The sequence below is a fragment of the Volvox carteri genome (genome assembly GCF_000143455.1).
Source record: "Volvox carteri f. nagariensis unplaced genomic scaffold VOLCAscaffold_37, whole genome shotgun sequence".
Classification (NCBI taxonomy): Eukaryota; Viridiplantae; Chlorophyta; class Chlorophyceae; order Chlamydomonadales; family Volvocaceae; genus Volvox; species Volvox carteri.
In genome coordinates this window covers 1,113,541-1,133,212 of record NW_003307580.1, presented here as the reverse complement: position 1 = coordinate 1,133,212, position 19,672 = coordinate 1,113,541, and the positions used below count along the sequence as shown (strand labels likewise).

Sequence of the window (19,672 nt, the reverse complement as noted above, 5' to 3'; positions counted from 1 at the left end):
GCAGCCAGTGCGCTCCACGACAGGAGCCCGTGGGCCGTGGTGCACGAGCCCTATCGCAACGCTGGTACCTTTTGCAAAGGACTTAGGATTTTGGGGCTTGCGCTCGAGTTTAGGCGGGCTTGCACGTGTGGAAGGTTAGGTGGGCCGTTACGTGTGGATGTGCACACACGCAAGCAGGGGGGATGGTGGGGGGTCAGTGTGAATCGCGACGCGTTGTAGTGTTCCCTGGTGCGCTGTGCCCCCTTGCGGTGGGACTCTGCTCGGGGTTGGGAATGACCCCGGATAACAAGATTATGTTGTTGTTGATGTTACAGCGGGGTACCAAGTTTCTATGCTTTTCCGTGAAGCAAAGAAATCGAGCCAATGGGCACGTTGAGATTAAGGACATTTAATGGCATCAATGGATTGAGCACGCTCCCTTTCTGGTTTATGTCGTTTTCCTGCGCCATTATCTCACTGCTTAGATCTATTAACCCTTGCGCAGGCATTGCCAAAGGCTCCAGGCTTAGTAGCTCAAGTTTCCTACATAACTGTATTTTAAAATTAACAGGGACGCGATGGGGTGGCGACCTATTGACCCATGGGTCGGTTCGGACGGGGTTGATTGCCGGTTCGATGGATTACAACATATTACTTATTATTACTGCGAGCGCCATCGTACGGTCTGTACGGTTACCAAGCTCTCCCTCGCTGTCCAGGCTCAATTTTCGTTAACGCATTACAACCCAGCGCGCCCGCAACCACGCACTAGCTTGGGATGAAATGACGAGCATCCCTAACTTAGCCATTCATAGGCGACTCGGCCCAGAAATTAGCCTTAATGGAGAGCTACATGATATTTGAAAAAAACTATACAATCCTATGTGGTTGCAACTTGCTTCATATGAAGCAGAAGCTGGAAGCATCAGAGCACGAGAAGAAAGAAATTGCGCAGAAGGCGGAGCGGGAGATTGAGGTCAACAAAAGGCAGCTGCAGCAGCAGCAGCAAGGCCGGTGGTGGTGATGTGGTGTATGAAAGCCACCTTCTAGCGAATATACTCCCACAGCTTCAATACTCTTACAAGGCACTGTTGCGCTTCCACATGTCGGTGTGCCATGTTTTCTCATAGTGGTAGTTGGTGTGGCAGCCCTGCCTAAGCAGAAGACACATTTACAGGAGTCCTCCATTACAGACATAATAATGGGCTTGTTGCTCCATCCTATTGGAGTGGCCTGTGGGAAGGGATAGGTAAGCCTGCAGACGTACTCACTGTAGGTGTATATATGTGCATGTGCATGTGTTGTTGTGCTTGAGTGCCTGCAGAGGAGGACTACTCTGATGGTGTTCAGTGCGGCTGTGCACCATAGCGAGGCTAGGGAATTTGTCCTGCTGTTGCTGTGGCGGCTGGATGCTGAATCAGTGGATGTTGGATGTTGTTGGTGTTACAGGACATTACCAGCAGCTGAAGTCACAACCTCTGGACAGTGAAGGGGAGCCAAAGAGCTGTGTGTATTGGGCTAGTCAGGATGAGGAGGAAGGTTTTGAGGTGGCTTCGCCAGCAGCTCCAAAATTTTTGGACAATTTTTAAACGTTTTGAGTGAAGCTCTGTATCTAGCCCCGGGACTGTGTACAGCATGTACGGTGGCAAGGTAACTAATGTACAGCGGGTGGCGAGGCGACATGGTACAGCAATATCGATCCCCTACGAGGCCCAGCATGTGTATGTGGCACATACATATACGTAGTAAAACAGCTCCGTAGTAAAACCCATGTACACGGCACCTCACGGCATGTGCCTGATTAGGAAACATTGTTCTGATAAAGCAAACCTGTGATTCATACAAATGTTATATCATTCTTAGGGCAGGGACATCAGGTCCTGAGCACAAGGTGGGCGGGGACTACCCGGGAGTCTCCGCCTTCGAAAGGTGGACAATTACAAACAGGAGGGTTGCAAAGGTTAGAATTTGCCGCCTTTGCCACATCGACATACGCTTCTGCACCGTGCAAGACAACCGGATCATACGACACTACCGGTACAAGTTTAAGCCGGCCAGATTTTATGATGATCGTTCGTATCATTTTTGTCCAAATACATGGCAATAAAGTGTTCTGCTCGTTTTTCTTTGTCAAGCCCGGAAGCGGTGTAAGCCGCCGTGACTCTTTGGACAGATATTGAGTGCGTGCTTTATAATCCTGTCGCCTGTGATATGTCGGTTGCAGTGCGTTTATTGAGGAGAGAGGATATTCCTGCATCACTAAGACTGCACAAATTCGCCAAGCACGATTCTCAAAACGTTTTCTCCGCACGTTTTCTCGCCAATATAGCGGAGCTCCATGAGTACGCAGCGGATGGGAGGTCTGGAGTTCGGGGACTTGTCGCTTGCGCGCCATTTGATAACGATGACGAGGTGGTGGGGGCTCTTATAGCGCAATGGGAGGAGGATTACAAGTGTGTGTTGTTAACGCTGGTTGTCCGCGGTGACTACCGTGGAAGGGGTGTCGCGAAATCATTGCTAGACGAGTTGCTGCGTGCGTCGCGCGTCACCGGTGCGCCAGCAACTATCGTAACCGATGTTGCCACGGCTAACTCACCCGCGCTGAATTTCTTTAAAAGGAGTGGATTTAAGCAACTTGGGCGGGCTAACGGTCGCAGCGTCGAGCTGGAGCTAAAGGCTTGCGTGGTCAGGGAGGCAGGTGCACTGCCGCAGACAGCTGGCGCGCCAACGTGCTTACATCGACAGCACATTCAGTCCAATTATATGCTTCACAGCGTTTCACCTTTGAGGCCTACCTTACGACGTTGGTGTGTTCAGGTGCAAAGAGTCGGTGGCCCTCGCGGTGGCCAGGGTGGCGGCCCTCGCTTAAAGGTTCTCTAACAACTGAGTGGGCTAGTAACTGCGTCTGTGAAACAGTCCAATCTTGCGTGTCTGTTAGGGGAACTTTGACGCACTAGGATGGTGTATGTTGTACGAAGAAGGAAGTACTTACGAGGCGGTACGGGAGACGCTATCTATGCGATAAAATGGTGACTTCTGAACCTGGGCTTCAGAACTTGTTTGTTTTGGGATGCGCTAGCTCTGCAAGTGAGATGGCTGTGCAAGCTGTTGAGCGCTGGTAGGCTACCGGTGGTGGTAGTGATGGTGCTGCTGCATCTGTTGATGTTCTAATGTTATCCCCTTGACAGGACGCGGCGTTTCTGTGCATGTGCGTTCATGCGTGGCCAGTCATGGCCCACCACGTCCCTCCGCTTATTGTCTCTCCCGACTGACCGCCCATTCCACTCTTCCTGGGTTGCGTTATGGCTGTAATGTGGGCAGTGCCGTACGTGTAGGTTCTATTGAGCCGCCGTTGATCTGGCAGATTCCGTTGGATGCCGGTGGTGGGTGCTGAACCCGAGCGATCCACTGAGGAGTTGGCTAGGGTGACTGGATGAGGGTGCCCCGAAATACCGGGGCAGGCAGGGTCTGCCGGGTAGCGGCCACAGGGTAAAGATATGACCCCCCTGTCCCACACATCATCATACCCCGAGGCCGTGTAGCGCCGATTTCGTTCACGTGGTTTGTTCACCGCATCCATTTAATCAATATGTACTGTATGACGCCTCAGTAATTGATAGATCAGAAGAAGGCGTGTAAGCACTCTCTTGGCGATATTGTAAGCAGGGTAGAGGTCAGGATGATCATTTACTTTGGGCTGAGGGGATAATTTAATATCACCCATAATCCAATTATAGACTCCACCACAGGAGAAGGGAGCAGACCTGCGGACTTGTCCATAGCCAAGGCTTTCTCCGAGTGCTCTGCCCTGATATGGTATCTTCACCCTCGCCCTAGCAGGTGCGATCTGTTTCTTATTTGCACAATGTCGGGGGCCTCGCGGCTTGACAGAATTTATACAAATAAAATCGTTTCCTCTATCGTATGGCTATCATAACTTTGTTACCACGACTTGTGAGAGCGCGTGGTCCAGGCTTCCACGGTTACATACGCATTTCCTAGATTTTCCTGACTTGAAGGGAAGGTTCCTGCAATGGGTTCGCGATGCTTGTGCACGACAGCCTCCTGAGACGGACACATCAGCTTTGCTAGACTGGCGGCCGTCGTTTAAGCGTCATACACCTCATGAAATAACGGTTCTCAATCGGCAGGCGCGACAGCGTCGATTACCCCCGGGTGGCGGGTATGGTTGGCGACGGAAGCTGCAAGAAGGGCCTGGGAGGCACTGCAGACCGGACATATGGGTCCGCAGAGGATTCAAGCGGCAATTGACGCCCAGGCAGCGGTTATACAAGCGGTTGGGACTGAAGGGTAGCGGTTATACAAGCGGTTGGGACTGAAGGGTAGCGGTTATACAAGCGGTTGGGACTGAAGGGTAGCGGTTATACAAGCGGTTGGGACTGAAGGGTAGCGGTTATACAAGCGGTTGGGACTGAAGGGTAGCGGTTATACAAGCGGTTGGGACTGAAGGGTAGCGGTTATACAAGCGGTTGGGACTGAAGGGTAGCGGTTATACAAGCGGTTGGGACTGAAGGGTAGCGGTTAGGCGCTACAGAGAGGCGCTTCGTAGAGGGCCAACCACCCTGTTGCATCCGTCTAAAACTTTACAAGTTATATCAGCATTGCAAGACAGTTTACAGGCCGTTTGATTACAGATACGATGAAGTTGCCACAAATGGTTGCGAACATTTGGGGAAGGATTTGTTTCTCCGCAACCTGTGTGACTGAGGATGGCTGTTATAGGGGCACTGAGGGACCGCCACCTTGTCATGCCCGGAGGCGAATGCGTCTCGCTTATGTAGGGAGTGCGGAGGTGTCTGAAACGGAAGTGGAATCGGTCCTCGAGGAAGCTACTGTAAGGCAAAGCACCCGGTCTAGCTGGTATCCCTATTGCATTATACAAGGTGAGTCCTTGCTGAACTTTACACAGCCATTGGCCGAGACAAAATGCTCCCAGTTGACTTCTTGGAACCTTACAGAAGGAGCCATTTATCGATTTGTTGTTGACTTTTGGGGTCGCCCCTTTCGGGGTTTTGCAGCTCTGGGAATTCCACGGAAAGGCCCCCCCTCAGGGCCCCCCCAGTCCCCCACTTGCGAATTGTGTCCAATAAGTTGTTATGTTCACGGGAAGGGGCACCAATGGACGATTAGCTATTCGGTTTCTTTTTTGGGGGGCTTTTGGGGCACAGGCCTCATATCTAGTAGCAACGTGCAAGTTCCTGTCAGTATTTGTTTTGTTGGTGGGCCTTTTAAGTGGAGATCCGGAGCCTTTCGCCACTTGGTGAGCCTAATGCAAATTCCCCTCGTGGTCGTGGGTTTCTGAGCCTACCCTTTGGATTCGCTTTCTGCTGTCCAGGTGACTTTTGTTGACTGTCTGGGTGAGCAGAGCGTGCTGAGTATATATATTTAATGAATGACGATCGGCGGGTAATAAGTTCAAAAATCAGGCTTGATTAATAGGCCACTATTAAGCACACAACGTCGCTCGGTAATCGTCGCCGCAATTCTTCTGACATAGGGGACACGTACTGCTTTAAATTTAAAGTTTCCCGACAATGTCGATTACACCACGGAGCCCAGGGTCGTCGGTGGCAGTCGCGAGTCGACCGGAGTGGCCTTCAGAGGCCGCCAAGAAGCACACACTCGCACACTGATGCCGATTGCTGCAGACCTTACAAACCGTGAGAGAAAATCCTTGACAGATGGAAATGTATGGTGGCCGCCACGTCGGCTACGTACGGGAAATCATCTTGCGTCGATGCGCTTTTTAAGACGCCTGCTGCTTCTTAAGGCGATTTCAGTTGCCTTGCTTGCTTGGGTATGTATAGGTGCACATACCGTGCAGCAGTGCCACAAATCTGAAAAGCCAACCACTGCACAAACATCGCTTCGCGCCGCATCCCACAGTCACTAACAATAAGTGGACGTATGGAGGGTATCGACGTTTCGCATACGGCTACGTCGCCATGCATCAGGAAGCCAGAAGGCAGGTACGTAAAGAAGACAGATACGGCCAGACGCCACGGCAACGTTACACGTTAGAACCGCCCGACGTGCCTAACCAGGCCACACCCGTAAAAGCCCTCAAAGGCCCACATGCTCCAAATAGGTTATGAAGTTGCCCAAACCGAGAGTGCATCATCATCATCATCATCACCCAGATGATAATTAACTGATAGGTCCTTATGCTCATTACGCATGATTGCACAAAGACCGAAAAGTGCATGCGACACGCCGGCATATGCAACCTGCATATTTTCACGTGCACGAAGTTAAGAGTCCGTTAGCAGGACAGGCGAAGTACCAGTGAAACCCTAACTGTCATAGAAATCATCTGGCGGGGCCCTAGCTGTGATGTGTTCAGCACCATGCATGCATGCATGCATCCACAAAGGTGCCGTAGACATGCCTGCCTACTTGCCTTTACTGCCCCCAGGCTGAAGGAGCTCACCCTTCACAGCAGCAAAGAGTTGTGTGGTTGTGGTATACCGGGATCGCCTTCCTTTTCACGCGCACGACATCACGTACGCCAATTACCGCATGCAAGCCAGCGCCCGCGCGCATACATCGCACACCTGGCAGGTAGGCACCCATCCTCATATCATCCCAAAACATGTACAGGCCAGCGAGCACACGCCCCCATGCACGTAGCTTCATGCGACCTCCTGATAGCAGCTCTACACGCACTCATTTACCTGCCATTTACACTGATGCCTTTTAGAAAATCGAATGGCTATAGATCCGGCAGGCCTTTCAGCACGCGTTGCGATGGGTGCGAACACATATCAGATTTCGACGTACACGATGTCCGTCCTAATAAACCAGGTATGCACGCAGGCAGACACTCACGCAGGCAGACAAGACTCGCTCAGCGCATTCACAAGCGCAACACACGTTCGTGCGCGCACCAATCAGCGGCGACCGCACCTACAGCTGCGGCCCCTTTCCTTCCCAAGCCCACACCTTTCAGGCAGGTACAACTGCATGACCACCACCTGCGAATCTCGAGTACCACCCACCATATCCCCCTACACACACAAACAGCAGCCGCAGCGCTTCGTAAGCTGTGATGACGCACGTCCTGAAATGAAAGGGGATTTGCACGAGCCAACCTCGGCTCTCACGGTACGGGAAATGGGGGCTATGTGCGCCCCCTTGTCCTCCGTCCTCAAAGCATCACGACGGGGCATGCTAAAACAAAGGCAGACCCAACCTTCCTATGGAGGGCGTATTTCGGCGGTAGTGCAGTACATTTGAGCCGCCTTAGAAACCAGGATTGAACGCGCTCGCGCAGGGCAATGGCAATGGGCAGATGCGGCGCGTTACTGCCGGAGGACGATCACCTCCCCACGCTGGAGCCTGTGAACACGGAAGGGCGAATGCAAAGACGGATGGTTTGGGAAAGGTGCAGATGGAGATGGGAAGGGGAACGAAGACAGATAACTGGAGGAGCATGCATGAAAATTTGCGAATAAACCGATGCGAGGCAGCCGAACAAATACGGCACAAGACACATGGGACGGCCAGGGGCCTTTGCTGCTCACATCCCAACACTAGGCCAGGGCCTTCGTGTAGCACGGTTTCTTAGGTCCTTGTGGGCCTTATCTGGCAGCCTTAAAGGCCTCTGCCAGTTTGCTTGGCAGAGCACTACAATGCGTATATAGGGTTTTAGCGGTTTGGGTTTAACAGGATTCGATTGTTCCCTTCTACGTCCCTTCTAAGGCTGCTGCGCCCCTCTGCACCCACCATCGCTTGTGGCGCTCCGTGTCCAGATCTTTTGCTTCGACCGTTAGGAACAAGTCGTGACTGAGGCGGAAGGTCACCTGCGGCTCGGCAGAGTTGGCGGGATGGGATTTTACTAGTGAGAGGCGAAGTGGAGAGGTTATGTGGACATCCAAAGCCCTCGCAAGGAGGACCCAGCCGGGGCCTCTTGGCTCATGACTCTCGCCCCTGCAAAGCTGCAAAAGCAGGTGGGCCTTGCTTTTCCCCCTCCGCTGCTGCAGACGTAAGCCAGACCCCCATCCCACACCATCCTAGCCATCAGCTGCAAAATCCCATTCCTGCTAACCCCGTCCCGATTCCCCAAACCCTCGCCTCGATCTGTCCCAGCTCCCGGCCCGCACCTCGATTCGCGGCACGTCCTTGGGTGCGGGCGGAATGTTGACAATGTCAAACTGGCCCAGCAACATGTTGTTGGACGCCACCGGGTCATCACCGTACAGGATGAGAATACAAGCCTGGGAGGATGCGAGCCAAACAAAGCAAGTTCCTCTCTTAATAGAAGCAGTAACAGTCGCGTTAAAAGCTCGGAATGTTTTCCATAACCATTTTCTATACACCAACGTGTTAGGGAGCTGCACCGAAAGTATAGGGCGGAGCCCGAAGACCTCTTCGTTGGATCAAGGCGGTGATGGTCACTAGTGGAGAGAGGTGGTAGGGGAGCGCACTTCAGTCACCATCTAAAGAGCCTGCCGGGTGATACACGACCTATCCAATTCACGGTGCAGGGAAGACCGTTTTACTACATCATAATGCCTTCTGCCAAAAGTGTGGTGGCACAACCTCCTCACGCACAATAATCAGATCAAACTCCTCATGCTGCTCTGATTTTTCCGCAAAATACTGACTGATGCTGTCCTGAATGCTGCCTGTTACAGTTGTATGGCGCAGGTTGTACATATGCTTTTTATGTACTAAGTTATTTGGAGTTAAAGCACACGCACGCTCGCAAACACAACCAGACGCACCGATCAGCCCCGCAACTGTCCCGGACATTCACACCGACCCGGACCGGGAAACCCGAGCAGCAGCAACTCGCAAGCCGCAGCACCAAAGCGCCAAGCCCAACACACCTGCTCCTGATTGTCATGCACGGTCGTGAAGACCTGTCTCGCAGAGCACGGCGCTTCCATGGTGCGTGGCAGCAGCACAAAGTAATGGTCGGTCTTGCCCCGGTGCACGAACTCCACGCCGAGGGAGCGGCGGGGTAGGGGTAGCGCCAGTCCATCTCGACAGCGCACGCCGGTGAGCGGGGGCAGCTGTGGCGGGTTCTCCTTCGCGGGGTACTCGGCACTGAATGGAGTGGATGCGGGGTTGAGATGCGTAGCGCACGCAAAGAGGTGATCGGTGGCTACAGTACAAGATCACATGCATGTGAATGGGTTGCCGAGGGAGTTGGTGCTCATGGACATATTGAGTAAACATATAGGCAGGGAAGAGATTGGAGAGATTGTGCATGGGGGGGCTTTTACCAGACAGGATAGCCGACAGGAGAGCAATACATCAGATTTGGGGCAAGTCGGGCTTTCGACCAAATTTTCCGCCACGATGGTAAGAAAAATTACGGACTTCCATGCTCGCAGTTGACACCAAGGCTACGTATGGTGCACCGGCCGCCCAGGCTTCCGCCAGAGGGCCAGTCAAAAGCAGCGACAGAGGGAAACCAGGTTCAAACTCCACATCATGAGAATGGCTGCAAACGACCCTTGGCCATCAGGTAGCCAGGTACCATACCGTCAGATGGCTCTTGGGCCGAGGGAGGTTAACACCCCGCAACATCTAAAGAACTCTGCCAAAAACCGGGACTTCATTGTGAAGTCCATCTGAATTCGCTAAAGACCTCGGAATTGGACCTATTGTCCAATTGTTATCAACAGCCATTTGACCAAGTCACTCAGGTTAACCAGGCCCCATCAGGTCCCGCCCATCTTTTTTTACCCGAAACCCCCCCTGCTCGCGCCTCTAGCACCTTCTTCGGTCCCTCCTCTACGCTTTCGTTAAGGGCCGCGTACAACCCCAGACACCAGCTGGCGCAAGAAACCCGCCCGAAATGCGGTGGCCTTTTCTTCTTAAAATCATGCAGTGGAGGCACCGTCCCGCAGAAAAACCGCCCTCACCGGTACTCGGTCGTCGCGTCGAAGGGAACGGGGTTGAAGGGGTCGTAGTCCGGTGGCGGCAGCAGCACCAGCGGCTTGGGCACGTAGTCGTTGCGGTAGGTAGTGCCGTCGTTGAGCCAGGGAAGAGGGTCCTTGGGCGGGATGGCGCCTGACGGACGGTGTGAAGCACGGGTTGGCTCGTTGGTTCGTGAAGTTGGGCTAATGGGGAGTTTGGGTGATGTTGGAGAGGATCATGTTCAGCGGGGTATAGCGGAAGGAACAACAACGGCTCTAAAGAGGGAGAGACGCTCCTCCTTCAAGGGATACCCCGGGGTCCGAACCCTTTAGCGTCCATGTACCTTCATACGCACCGCCGTGGCTCTGAATCCACAGCTAAACCCACATCTCCAAGATAGATATTCATACATCCACACGCGCGGTCCGCTCACGCAGGCCTACCTGGTGGTACCCTTGGCTCCCCCGCTTTGGGCACGTACTGCTTGCGGTAGGTGGTTTCGTAGATGGAGGGGATGTTGGGGGGCGGTGCGGTGGCATCTCGGGTGGCCACCGCCACGGGCTCCACAGGCACCTCGAAGGGCCGGTAGGTGTCCTGGTTGGTGGTGTCACGCTGCGAGGAGAGGTATGGGTTTAGGGTTTAGGGTTGGTTAGGGTTGTGGGTTGGTTAGGGGTGTGAGTGGAGCTGCATTGCCGGGCTGAAATTTTGGGGTCGAGGCTTCCCAAGCCTATGGGCTGGGTTCACGGGCACGAAATTTGAGGTTTGGATTTGAGTTTGGACTAGCGTACTTCAGGCTTGTTGGTTGGAAGTCATTTTGGAACAATGGGATTGGGTTGGTGTGCTGTGTCCGTTGCAACGGCGACCAATTGGTCGGAGTTGTGAGCTTGGGCTATGTCTCCTAGAATCGGCCTTCGCAAACGCAAATAGAAACGGTGGTTGGTGTTGAATGAACCCATATGACAAATACAGCCGCACGACATGATAACCGCCCCGTTTCCAACCGTACCGAAAACAGCCGTCAGCAGGCAGGCAACGTACCGTAATCATGGGCCCCGGCCGATGGGTGTACGTCAACGGCTCAACAGGGCGCGGCATGCGGGGCTTTTTATAAAACTCATCGTCGTATGTCGTACGGGCAGTGAACGGCGCGCCGCTGCTGGCCAGCTCTAGGGGCTCCCCGGGCTGCAGGGACTCCTTGGGGGGGTAGTGGTCCCTGAGGTTGCGGGTTTCGTTGTACGACAGGACACGGCGGGAACACGGGAAAGAGTTAGATTCCATTCATATATTATAGATCGAAGCATACGGAGGAATGTGGGTGCAATAAGAAGGCGGCCACAACAGGAAGGCGGCTGGGACGGAAGGAGGCAAGGGCAAGGAGCTTTGCAGCAGCTACGAAACCTTTGGCTAAATGGCATGCGACAGTGGGAAACGGACGTTTCGGGGACGTACAAAACCAGATGACCCACATCCCAGCTTCACCAGGCTGTAAGTAAAGATGTGTGCATCGAACGGCATGCACGGTTGGTGCAATGCCGGAGGTTCCAGGCTGGCGCGCAACGCAATTGGAAAGGATAAAATTCCAGGACATGCGTATGCGCCTGGCATGGACCAGCTGGGGCTGTGGTGGTGAAGGTGCCCGGCACTTAAAGGGCGCGCGTAAGGCAAGAGCTGGATGTTTTCGAAAGGAAGTTGGTTTTGGTTTAGCACAGAACCGCGCGCAACGGCGCGCGAATGGCCTTGGTCGAAGGGTCATAGCTTCACCGGATGGCATGCGAAATTGCTGTATGACGCGGCCGATTTGACGTGCTCCGCTGTCAGGTCCTGGAGAAATGCCTGCTCTTCCAGAAGCTTACGCGATGCACACCTGTACGAAGTGACGGGAAGCTCTCTGCCGTATGTCTCTTTGAGCTTGATTTCGCGGGTAGCGTCAAAGTGCTCATGCCCAGCCGGTTGTGAGGTAATCTCAGGCGCCTCGTAGGGGCCGTCCGGGACGGGCTCGAACTTTGAAGCGGCACTGTCGTACATGTTGACTGTACTACGTTTCGCTGCGTGCCAGTTGGACCCAGGGAGATGGGAGTTGCGACCCAGGGAAATGGGGGTGGCGTGTGACCAGGTGTTGAGCCGACATTCCAAGGCAAAACACAAAGCAGGGGCCCATGCCAAGATGGACGTAATATTCATCCCGCGATGAGCATGCACGATATCCCGTAACGCCAAGGTGGGCAAAAAGCACTGCAGTCGACATGTGCACCGCGGCACGGCCTTTACATCACGTACTCGTGCCTGGAGCGTAGGCTCCCCGCTGGGTTTCCGTGGGCAGCATGATCGCTCAAAGTGTAGAACTTAAAGCCAGCAAAGTTAGCAAGACCAATTGAAAGATGTCCTGCCGTATGCAAGAAGTTTTCGTTACGTATAGCTTGTAATCTTAAAGCTAAATACTCCTTTTTATTAGCCTGAAGTCAACATCGCGTTCGGCTTCGATGCGTATTTCCCAATTTGTGCAAGGTAACAAACACTGTTTCTATATTAAGGTGCAAAGCAATCCGCATCTATAATCGTCATAAGACAGGTTAAAGGTAGACGTGGTTTTTCAATCGGAAAAGTAGGTTGGCATCCCTTGTTGCATGGGACCGTCGTAAAAAAAGCGAAACCATTGTCAATAACGGCAAAGGACCCAGCCGCTCTACTGTATGATATGTTTTCATTTTCTATAGCGTAAGAGCGTTTGTGTTGTCCACGTAACGTTGGTCTCTTGGCAAACCCCCCTCCTTTCAAGCTGTGACCGGCAAGGTTATCTTTGTAGCTATCGGCGCTACCGGCCTGTTGATGTCATATATCAACTCACTAGGTTGACTGCTAAGACCTTAACCGGGCAGACCGTGACTGCTGCGGCAAGGCGGTGGAATGAGCCAGCCTCGGAGCAAAGCCCGGCCGAAGCGGACAGGAGACGGCCCTTGCGCTGAGGACGGACCACCGCCACCCTTCCGTAGCTGGCAGGCTCCTCCAGATGGACTTTTTGACGTAATTGTGCGAACGCTGACCGCAAAGCAGTTTGTTGTCGTACAACTGGTTTGCAAAGACTGGAGCCGTTCCGCACGTTACTGCCTGAAAGATGCAACGCCCAAGCGGCCCGACGTCGACCTCAGCAAGCTCGCAACGCTCTATCCGAATTTAACGCAGCTGAACCTGTCGCACGTCGAGGGCCTCTCCACGCGTATGCTGGCCCCCTTGCGCCAGCTCACGGCGCTCCGGGAGCTGTGCCTCTCTAACATCGCCCTAAAGCACAACCACCACGACACCACGAACGCTGGAGCAAGGGATGTTGTCGAGGGGGAGGCCGCTGCGGCCACAGCTGCAGCCGCCGCAGGCAAGGGAAGAGCCGGAGGGCCTGGCACGGCCAGGGCTGTATCGGACCAGCGCACCCCGCATTTACTCCCGCAACGCCACACGCGTTCAAGAGCGCGGGGGGGAATGCAGACAGGGCATGGCGGGAGTGGCGCCCGGTCACCAGGCCAGTCGCCGACGGGTACAGGACAAAAGCTGCCTGCTACTGCAGGACCAAGCAGCACCAGGGCCGCGGGCTCGGCGGGGGACGGCGAGGCCACGGGTGGCTCTCCCTCCGTCTGCGATTCACCGCCGACGCCGCAGCAACGCAAACCCCAGGATACAACCGGATGCGACGTCGGGGGTCTGCAGGACGCGGCTGCTGGTACGTCACCTCCCGTCCAGGCGGGAGGCGCTGGTGTTGGCGGCTGCGTTGGTACTGGCAGGGCCTCCGGAGCGGCAGGGGGGTCGGGAGCAGCAGCTTCACCAGGTTCGTCACCGCCGCTGTCGCCCGCGTCGCGAATCTTTGGCGGACTTGGCGACGTGTTGCAGCGGCTCAACAAGCTTCAGGTGTGTGTCTTTTTAATGAAAACAAATATGCACGAAACAAGTTTTCCGCAAGCCCTGCCTGCTGTCAATGCGCTTAGTTGTACCGGGTCGCTTCAGCCCGACACTGTAAAACTGAAAGTTCTGTTAATACATCTGCACTTCGCTCCCTGCCCCCATCTACTCCATGCTGCCAACACAAAGTTGTTAGCTGCATTTGCTCTCTGCATCTGCGGGTCCGCATGCCGTTGGTGACATGGACGTGACCCATTCGTAGAGCTGGGCTGCAGTCCCTCTTCTGCCTCTTCCGCATGCCTCCACACGCCTCGCAACCGCCTCGCGACGCATTTGCCATCAGCTTCACCTGCCCCCTATAATTAGTATTTCCTGGCCTTGCCCTTGCCGCACGGCACTCTATTTTAATTTTTTCCTTTGTTTTACGTTTCTGTCCCCGCTTGCCCTTTTCTAGGCGGACCTTTGTCCCGCCCTGACCGCCGACGCGATCGCCTGTTTGCCCAACCTGACGGACCTCACGTTGGACACGCTGGTTGCCCCTGAGGCCCTGGCGCCACTTGGAAGGCTGCGCTGCCTCGCTGTCAAGAAGCTCGCCAATCCGGAGGTAAATGGGGGGAAGTCAATGATATGGTTAAGGCAACAAAGGAAACCCGCACGCTCTTATTGTCGTCTGTGCCGTTGCCACAGCCGTTGCCGCCCTGCTTGTTCTAATCGGAAAGACCTCCCGCACTCAGCGTCCGTCCGTTGAGGGCCCATCCTGCCGCGTGTTCCCCCCCCCCCATGCCGTCCTATCTTACGACCTGCTGACGTGCGGATTCCACAGGCCCTTGAGCGGCTTTCTGGCCTGACTGCCCTCCTGGTGAACAGCGACAGCAGCTGCGCGTCCGAGTTCCTGCCCGTCTGCACCCGACTGCCTGAGTTGCAGGTGGGGAAAAGAAGGGGCGTATGGAAAGAAGCAACGGATTGGGATATGCCTGCTATTGTATTAATGAATGACGTTGCAGTGGATCCACGAGTTGAGGTTATCCGTTGTTGTCTGTTGGAGTTTGTGTGTTTGTGGGTCTTGAAATATCGGTCTTGCCTGACTACTGCGCGATTTTGGCGCGTCTTGTGCCTTCAGGTTCTGTTTTACAAGGTACTAATGTTCTTTACTTGCTGCTGTCTGTGCGCCGCCCTGCTGTCTTGTTCCCGGCGTGACCTGAAACGTGTTCCTGTCTTGCAGTCCCTCACCTTTAAGACGAGCAGCACCAAGGTGCTCCAGCAACCAGACACGCTGTGTTGGCAGGGCTTCAGCAGGTGCGTGTATGTTTGTATGTATGTTTGCATGTTATGTTACATGGTGAGAGCTCTTCTTATGAAGAGAACCGGGGACCGGACCGTGCAGGCACTAGACGAGCCGAAGGCCCATAGGTCACAAGTCTTCTGCCACCAATCTTCGCGTTGGCCGACAGTGCTGCTACCATTGACTTCAGCAGTTATGTTCATGTCACGCTTGCGTTTTGCTCAGCTCGTCACTCCCCCCCAGGTGTACAATGCGGCCCCCTCTTATGTTCATCTTCCTTATTACCCCCCCCTCGTCTCCCTTGCAGACTGTCCTCCCTGGACCTCCGTGCCCCCGCCGAGTGCCTCAAGCCCGGCCTGCCCGCGCTGGCTGAGCTCGCTGTTCTGCGCAGCCTGTCACTGGACCTGTATTGCGCCTCAGACGAGGAGCTCATGGTGACGGTGGTAGCGCCACCCAACCTGGACTCGCTCTTCGTGTCCAGTGACCGAAGCAGGTGGGTAAGGCGAGCTCGATCGCACATGCGTATGGTGGTTGGCGATTAAATCTCAGGAAGACAGCCTTTTTTGGGGGGGCCTGGATTCCTGTAGGTTCGCTGGCCGGTTGGACGACACACCGTCGTGTGCCGCAGTGGGCTCACTTAGGGTTTTATTCGCGCACACCTTCAGAGTGTCTTCGTGGTGGCCATGTAGCGCTCATAATGGTCGTATAGTGGCCAAGTGGCCTTATGCTGCGTGTTTACGGAAATGAGCCGTGAGAGGCATACATGGGAGATAGTCCAAGACGGCGGAGATAAAACACGTCTGAACCCAACCGTGACGAGACGTGTGTGCCATGCGTTTGTGTTATGGGTCGGCGCAGGTCCGGCGGTGTGATTGACGTGCACCCGAATCCGGGCCTACGCTCCCTGCGCATCCGCCTATACTGGACGGCGCTCAACTTGGTACTGCCCGAGGGCGTCCCGGAGCCATCACCTCTGCCGGAGCCGCTGTCCGACGATCTGGATCTCGGGCCGCTTGGGTCCAACGACAACCTACACAGTCCTAGATCCAATTCATTGCGTGTCGGCGGCGCCGCAGCCGCTGGCACCGCGCTGGCAAGCCCTCCTGAAGCGGGATGGCGAGCGGCCGCACGTGTGCGAGACGTTGCCGGCGCAGCAGCAGCAGCCGCTGCTGCAGGCACTGCTGTAGGACCACCAGCCGCGGACGTGGACACCGCCGGCGGCTCGCGTGAGTTGCAGCGTGGCGCAGAAGCGGATCTAGGTCAGGGACGGCGCTTCGTACTTGCGCCTGCGGGTATTGTGGATGCGGACGTGACGACGGTGGACCGTCAGGAGCCCTGCGTCACAGCGGGGACGCCAGCGCCTGCAACGGATGCCGGCGCTGGCAGGCCATGTGGCCGGGGCCTGCGGCGGCGACGCGATATCGACGGCAGCCCGTCCCCCCTGGGCGGTGGCGCCAACGGCGGCGGCCAGGCCGCGGAGGGCGCCGGAGTAACAGCAGCTGGCGGCAGCAGGGGCGCCGGTGGCGTTGCTGCATCTCCGGAACGAGGCCTCCGGAGGCGCATCGTTGAAAACGACGGCGGCGGTGCAGCTGCTGCTGCCGTCGAGCCATCAAGCGGCGGTCGCGGTGCGGCGGCGACGCTTATCGCCGGGGACAGCAGCGAAAATGAGAGCGGCGGCGGCAGCGACGGCGGTAGCAGTGAGGAGGAAGTGGGATTCCGTGGTGCCCACAGCCCGTCGGGTTCCGGAGGCGGCGCCGCCGTCATGGCGACCGCAGCGGCTATTACTGGTAGCGCTGGGAAATACGACGGTGCAGCAAACGCGGACTTTCGACGGCTGTCCATGTTGGCTGATGCAGCGGACGGTGGCGGCGCTGCCAACGCCGGGGGAGCGCACGCAAGCCGGCGTCAGGTTACGCCCCGCGTGAACCGACACGGAGCCGCGGACAGCGCAGCAGCCGTGGAAGGGCCGCCTCGCGTGGATCGCCGCTGCAGCAGCGGCAGTGCGCACCGCGGCAGCGCCAGCGTTTCAACGCCTGTTTCTAGCGTCGGTGGCGCCATGCACAGCAACTTGCCTGAGATGGAGCTCCAGGAGCTCTGTTTGGACGCGTGCTTCTTCTTGCTGTATGGCAGCTTGGTGCCGCTGCTGAGACAGTTTCCTCGCCTTCGCCAGCTAACGCTCGACAACTGCCTGGCGCTAGAAGTGCGGCGGTGGTGTTTTTGCGTGCTGCGTGCATGACTTTAAGAAACTGATGCCTGCAATCTACATGCGTTTGTTTGTTTGTTCGTTCGCAATTAGGGCTTGCCTGCTGGTGGGTAGCCCAGGCTGATTGCTTTCACCCCCACATCCTGGCCGGCTGTGGACACTTACTGCTGCTGGAGGGCGCTTCATAATACCTACGCCCATTCACGCACCTTCGCTTGCTTTACGGGATGTCTACTCTCCGGTAACCCTGCCCAATCAACAATTCCCTTCCTCCTGTGACCTTTTTTTTTCTTCCCATGATAGGATCCTAATACCCTCTTGACCCCTACTGCACGTCCCCACCCCTAGAATGGCGAGCTGACGCAGCTGTGCGAGCTGTCAGGGCTTCGTGAGCTGTCCCTCAGCGGCCTGCACCTAGTCACCGATGTGGGGCTGCGGGCTCTGGGCCGCCTGCCAAATCTAACGTCGCTACGGGTCAAGGGCCTGCGGAAGCTGTCGGTGCATGCGGCACAGGCGTACATGAGGCAGAAGCCCATTGTGCGGCGCTACGAGGAGATCTCCGGTGCGTGTGAGCTGTGCGGTCATTTCAGGTCCCCATGCCATGCGTTGGCATGTGAGAGGGGGAGATAGGAAGGGGGGGGAAATATGTTTGGATTGGGGTAGGGGAGGAATCTGGTGCTTTTCCTTTCACGCTTCGGCGAGTTGTCAGCTTCGGCGAGTCGCTCGCTCTGCTTTCCCGTTTTGGATGTTGCTGTCCATTCTTTTACAGTCTATCATGGACCGCCAACCCCCATTTCACATCACTGTTTCCGTTTCCTAGCCTTGTTCCCCAGATCTCGTATGGGGTCCATCCCTTTCCCCTGTCGATTCCGTCCGCGCCTGCCACGCCACCCCATACGGCTTCCGGCTGCCAGGGACTTTCCTGACCTCGCTGTCGGGTCTTCACGAGTTGCGCTCTCTAACGCTCAAGCATCTTCACACCGCCGGGGAAGGCGCCCTGGCAGCTGGCCTTGGCGCCCTCACGCAGCTCACTCGCTTTGAGGTATGCACCCCGTCGTGCGTTTAGCGGGCTGTGCGAGTATTGGGTTGCAGCAGTCCCTTGCAGCCCACCCAGTCCCTTGCGGACCATACACATTAATGCCATTTTTGGGTACGGTGTGTCGTGGGCTGCTGCGCGAGTCTGTGATTCACTTTCTGTAAGCACCCTGTTTGTTCCATGCGGGCTGATATTTCTTCACAGTTTGACCAACTGAGATTCCAATTCCACCAACGGGAGCAAATTGAAAGTCTGGACGATGAAATTATAAATGATGAATTTTGGTTTAAAGTTGGGCTCTTCCTAAATTAACTATCTTTTGCAACATGTGCCTTGCCCATAGATTAAGGATGTTCATTCCATGAGCGATAAGGTGCTGCTGGCGCTCACAGGCCACACGGGCCTGCAGGACCTGTCCGTGCTGCACTGCGAGGTGGGGCCACTTGGGTGGGGGTCTGGGGGTGTAATAGGTGGTTTCGCTGCCCTCTTTGACTAACAGTGTGGCAGCAACACAGGTTAGCGGTCGGGATCGGCAGGACGGAGAGTACAAAGGCAAGGCAAATACGAGTGAATTGGACGGAGGGCCTTTAAGAGCAATTGCCACACTGGGCGCTATGCTACGGTTTGCTGCATGCTATCCATCAAGGGCGCCGCACGTTGCTCCGTTGCTTGCTTCACCGCCTGCCCGGTGCTTTTCTATGCGCTGTGCCCTACTGTACCATGCTCGCGCTCTTTATTGGCTCTTCATTTATGCCCCTGCGCCCGGCGAGCATCACCCAGTCGCGATGTACACGCGCCTTATTTTACCCCCCCCCCCCAGGCTGTCACCTCTCGGGGCCGCAACGCGATTGTGCGGGCCCTGGGTCAGCGTGTGGCACTGGACTTTGAGGGCTGCAGCCTGCCGGACATCACGCGCCCCTGCGCCCTGCCTACCGCCAGCACCCAGGCGCAGCTCATAGACGACGATCAAGTCAGCTCGTCTAACCAGCCGCGAAGATCCTACCAGCACAGCAATCAGCACTGAACGGTGCGATAAAAGGGGGGGAAGGGCCGCAAGGCGGTACTGGCCGTGACGGGGGCCACGGCGGGGCGGCAGGGGCGGCAACCCCCTCTCTGGGTGAACCAGAGCTCCTGACTTCAGCATGGATGGCTTCAGGAAAGGAGCTCCGTACGGAGTTGCGCTCTTTTCGCAAGGAGTGGCGTGTGTAAGTATTGAAGCATGGAAAACGGTTTGCAGAGCTTGGCGGCGGGTGAGTCGCGTTGGAAGGAGGCCTGGAAATCTCGACAGGGACGTTGTCTGGGAAGACATTGCAATGCAGCGGCGGCGGTGGCGAGATGTCTTGAGCCGCAATTTGCCCAGCACCTTGGAAGTGCTTGCGTGTCGTGTGCATGTGCA

At 55.7% G+C, this 19,672-nt stretch overlaps 3 protein-coding genes across 3 annotated transcripts; 2 read left to right on the top strand and 1 right to left on the bottom strand.

The window, feature by feature from the left end:
- Window positions 1-2,190: 2,190 nt before the first annotated feature.
- VOLCADRAFT_106073 (uncharacterized protein) lies at window positions 2,191-7,210 on the top strand (the record flags this gene model as incomplete). The annotated part of the gene is made up of 5 exons (XM_002953677.1): window positions 2,191-2,530; window positions 4,782-4,883; window positions 5,887-5,969; window positions 6,416-6,561; window positions 7,024-7,210. 5 exons carry the CDS (start codon window positions 2,191-2,193, stop codon window positions 7,040-7,042), a joined length of 690 nt encoding a protein of 229 aa, XP_002953723.1. The 3' UTR covers window positions 7,043-7,210.
- Window positions 7,211-7,580: 370 nt separating this feature from the next.
- Window positions 7,581-11,895, bottom strand: VOLCADRAFT_94478 (uncharacterized protein; the record flags this gene model as incomplete). Its single annotated transcript, XM_002953593.1, has 8 exons — window positions 7,581-7,626; window positions 7,726-7,802; window positions 8,103-8,216; window positions 8,832-9,051; window positions 9,876-10,023; window positions 10,314-10,482; window positions 10,909-11,083; window positions 11,735-11,895. The coding sequence occupies 8 exons, from the start codon at window positions 11,893-11,895 to the stop codon at window positions 7,581-7,583; spliced, it is 1,110 nt and encodes a 369-aa protein (XP_002953639.1).
- An 879-nt stretch (window positions 11,896-12,774) lies between these two features.
- VOLCADRAFT_94477 (uncharacterized protein) lies at window positions 12,775-19,300 on the top strand (the record flags this gene model as incomplete). The annotated part of the gene is made up of 10 exons (XM_002953676.1): window positions 12,775-13,764; window positions 14,210-14,359; window positions 14,579-14,680; window positions 14,978-15,051; window positions 15,345-15,530; window positions 15,896-17,237; window positions 17,589-17,802; window positions 18,155-18,282; window positions 18,620-18,709; window positions 19,097-19,300. The coding sequence occupies 10 exons, from the start codon at window positions 12,775-12,777 to the stop codon at window positions 19,298-19,300; spliced, it is 3,480 nt and encodes a 1,159-aa protein (XP_002953722.1).
- Between the last annotated feature and the right edge of the window lie 372 nt (window positions 19,301-19,672).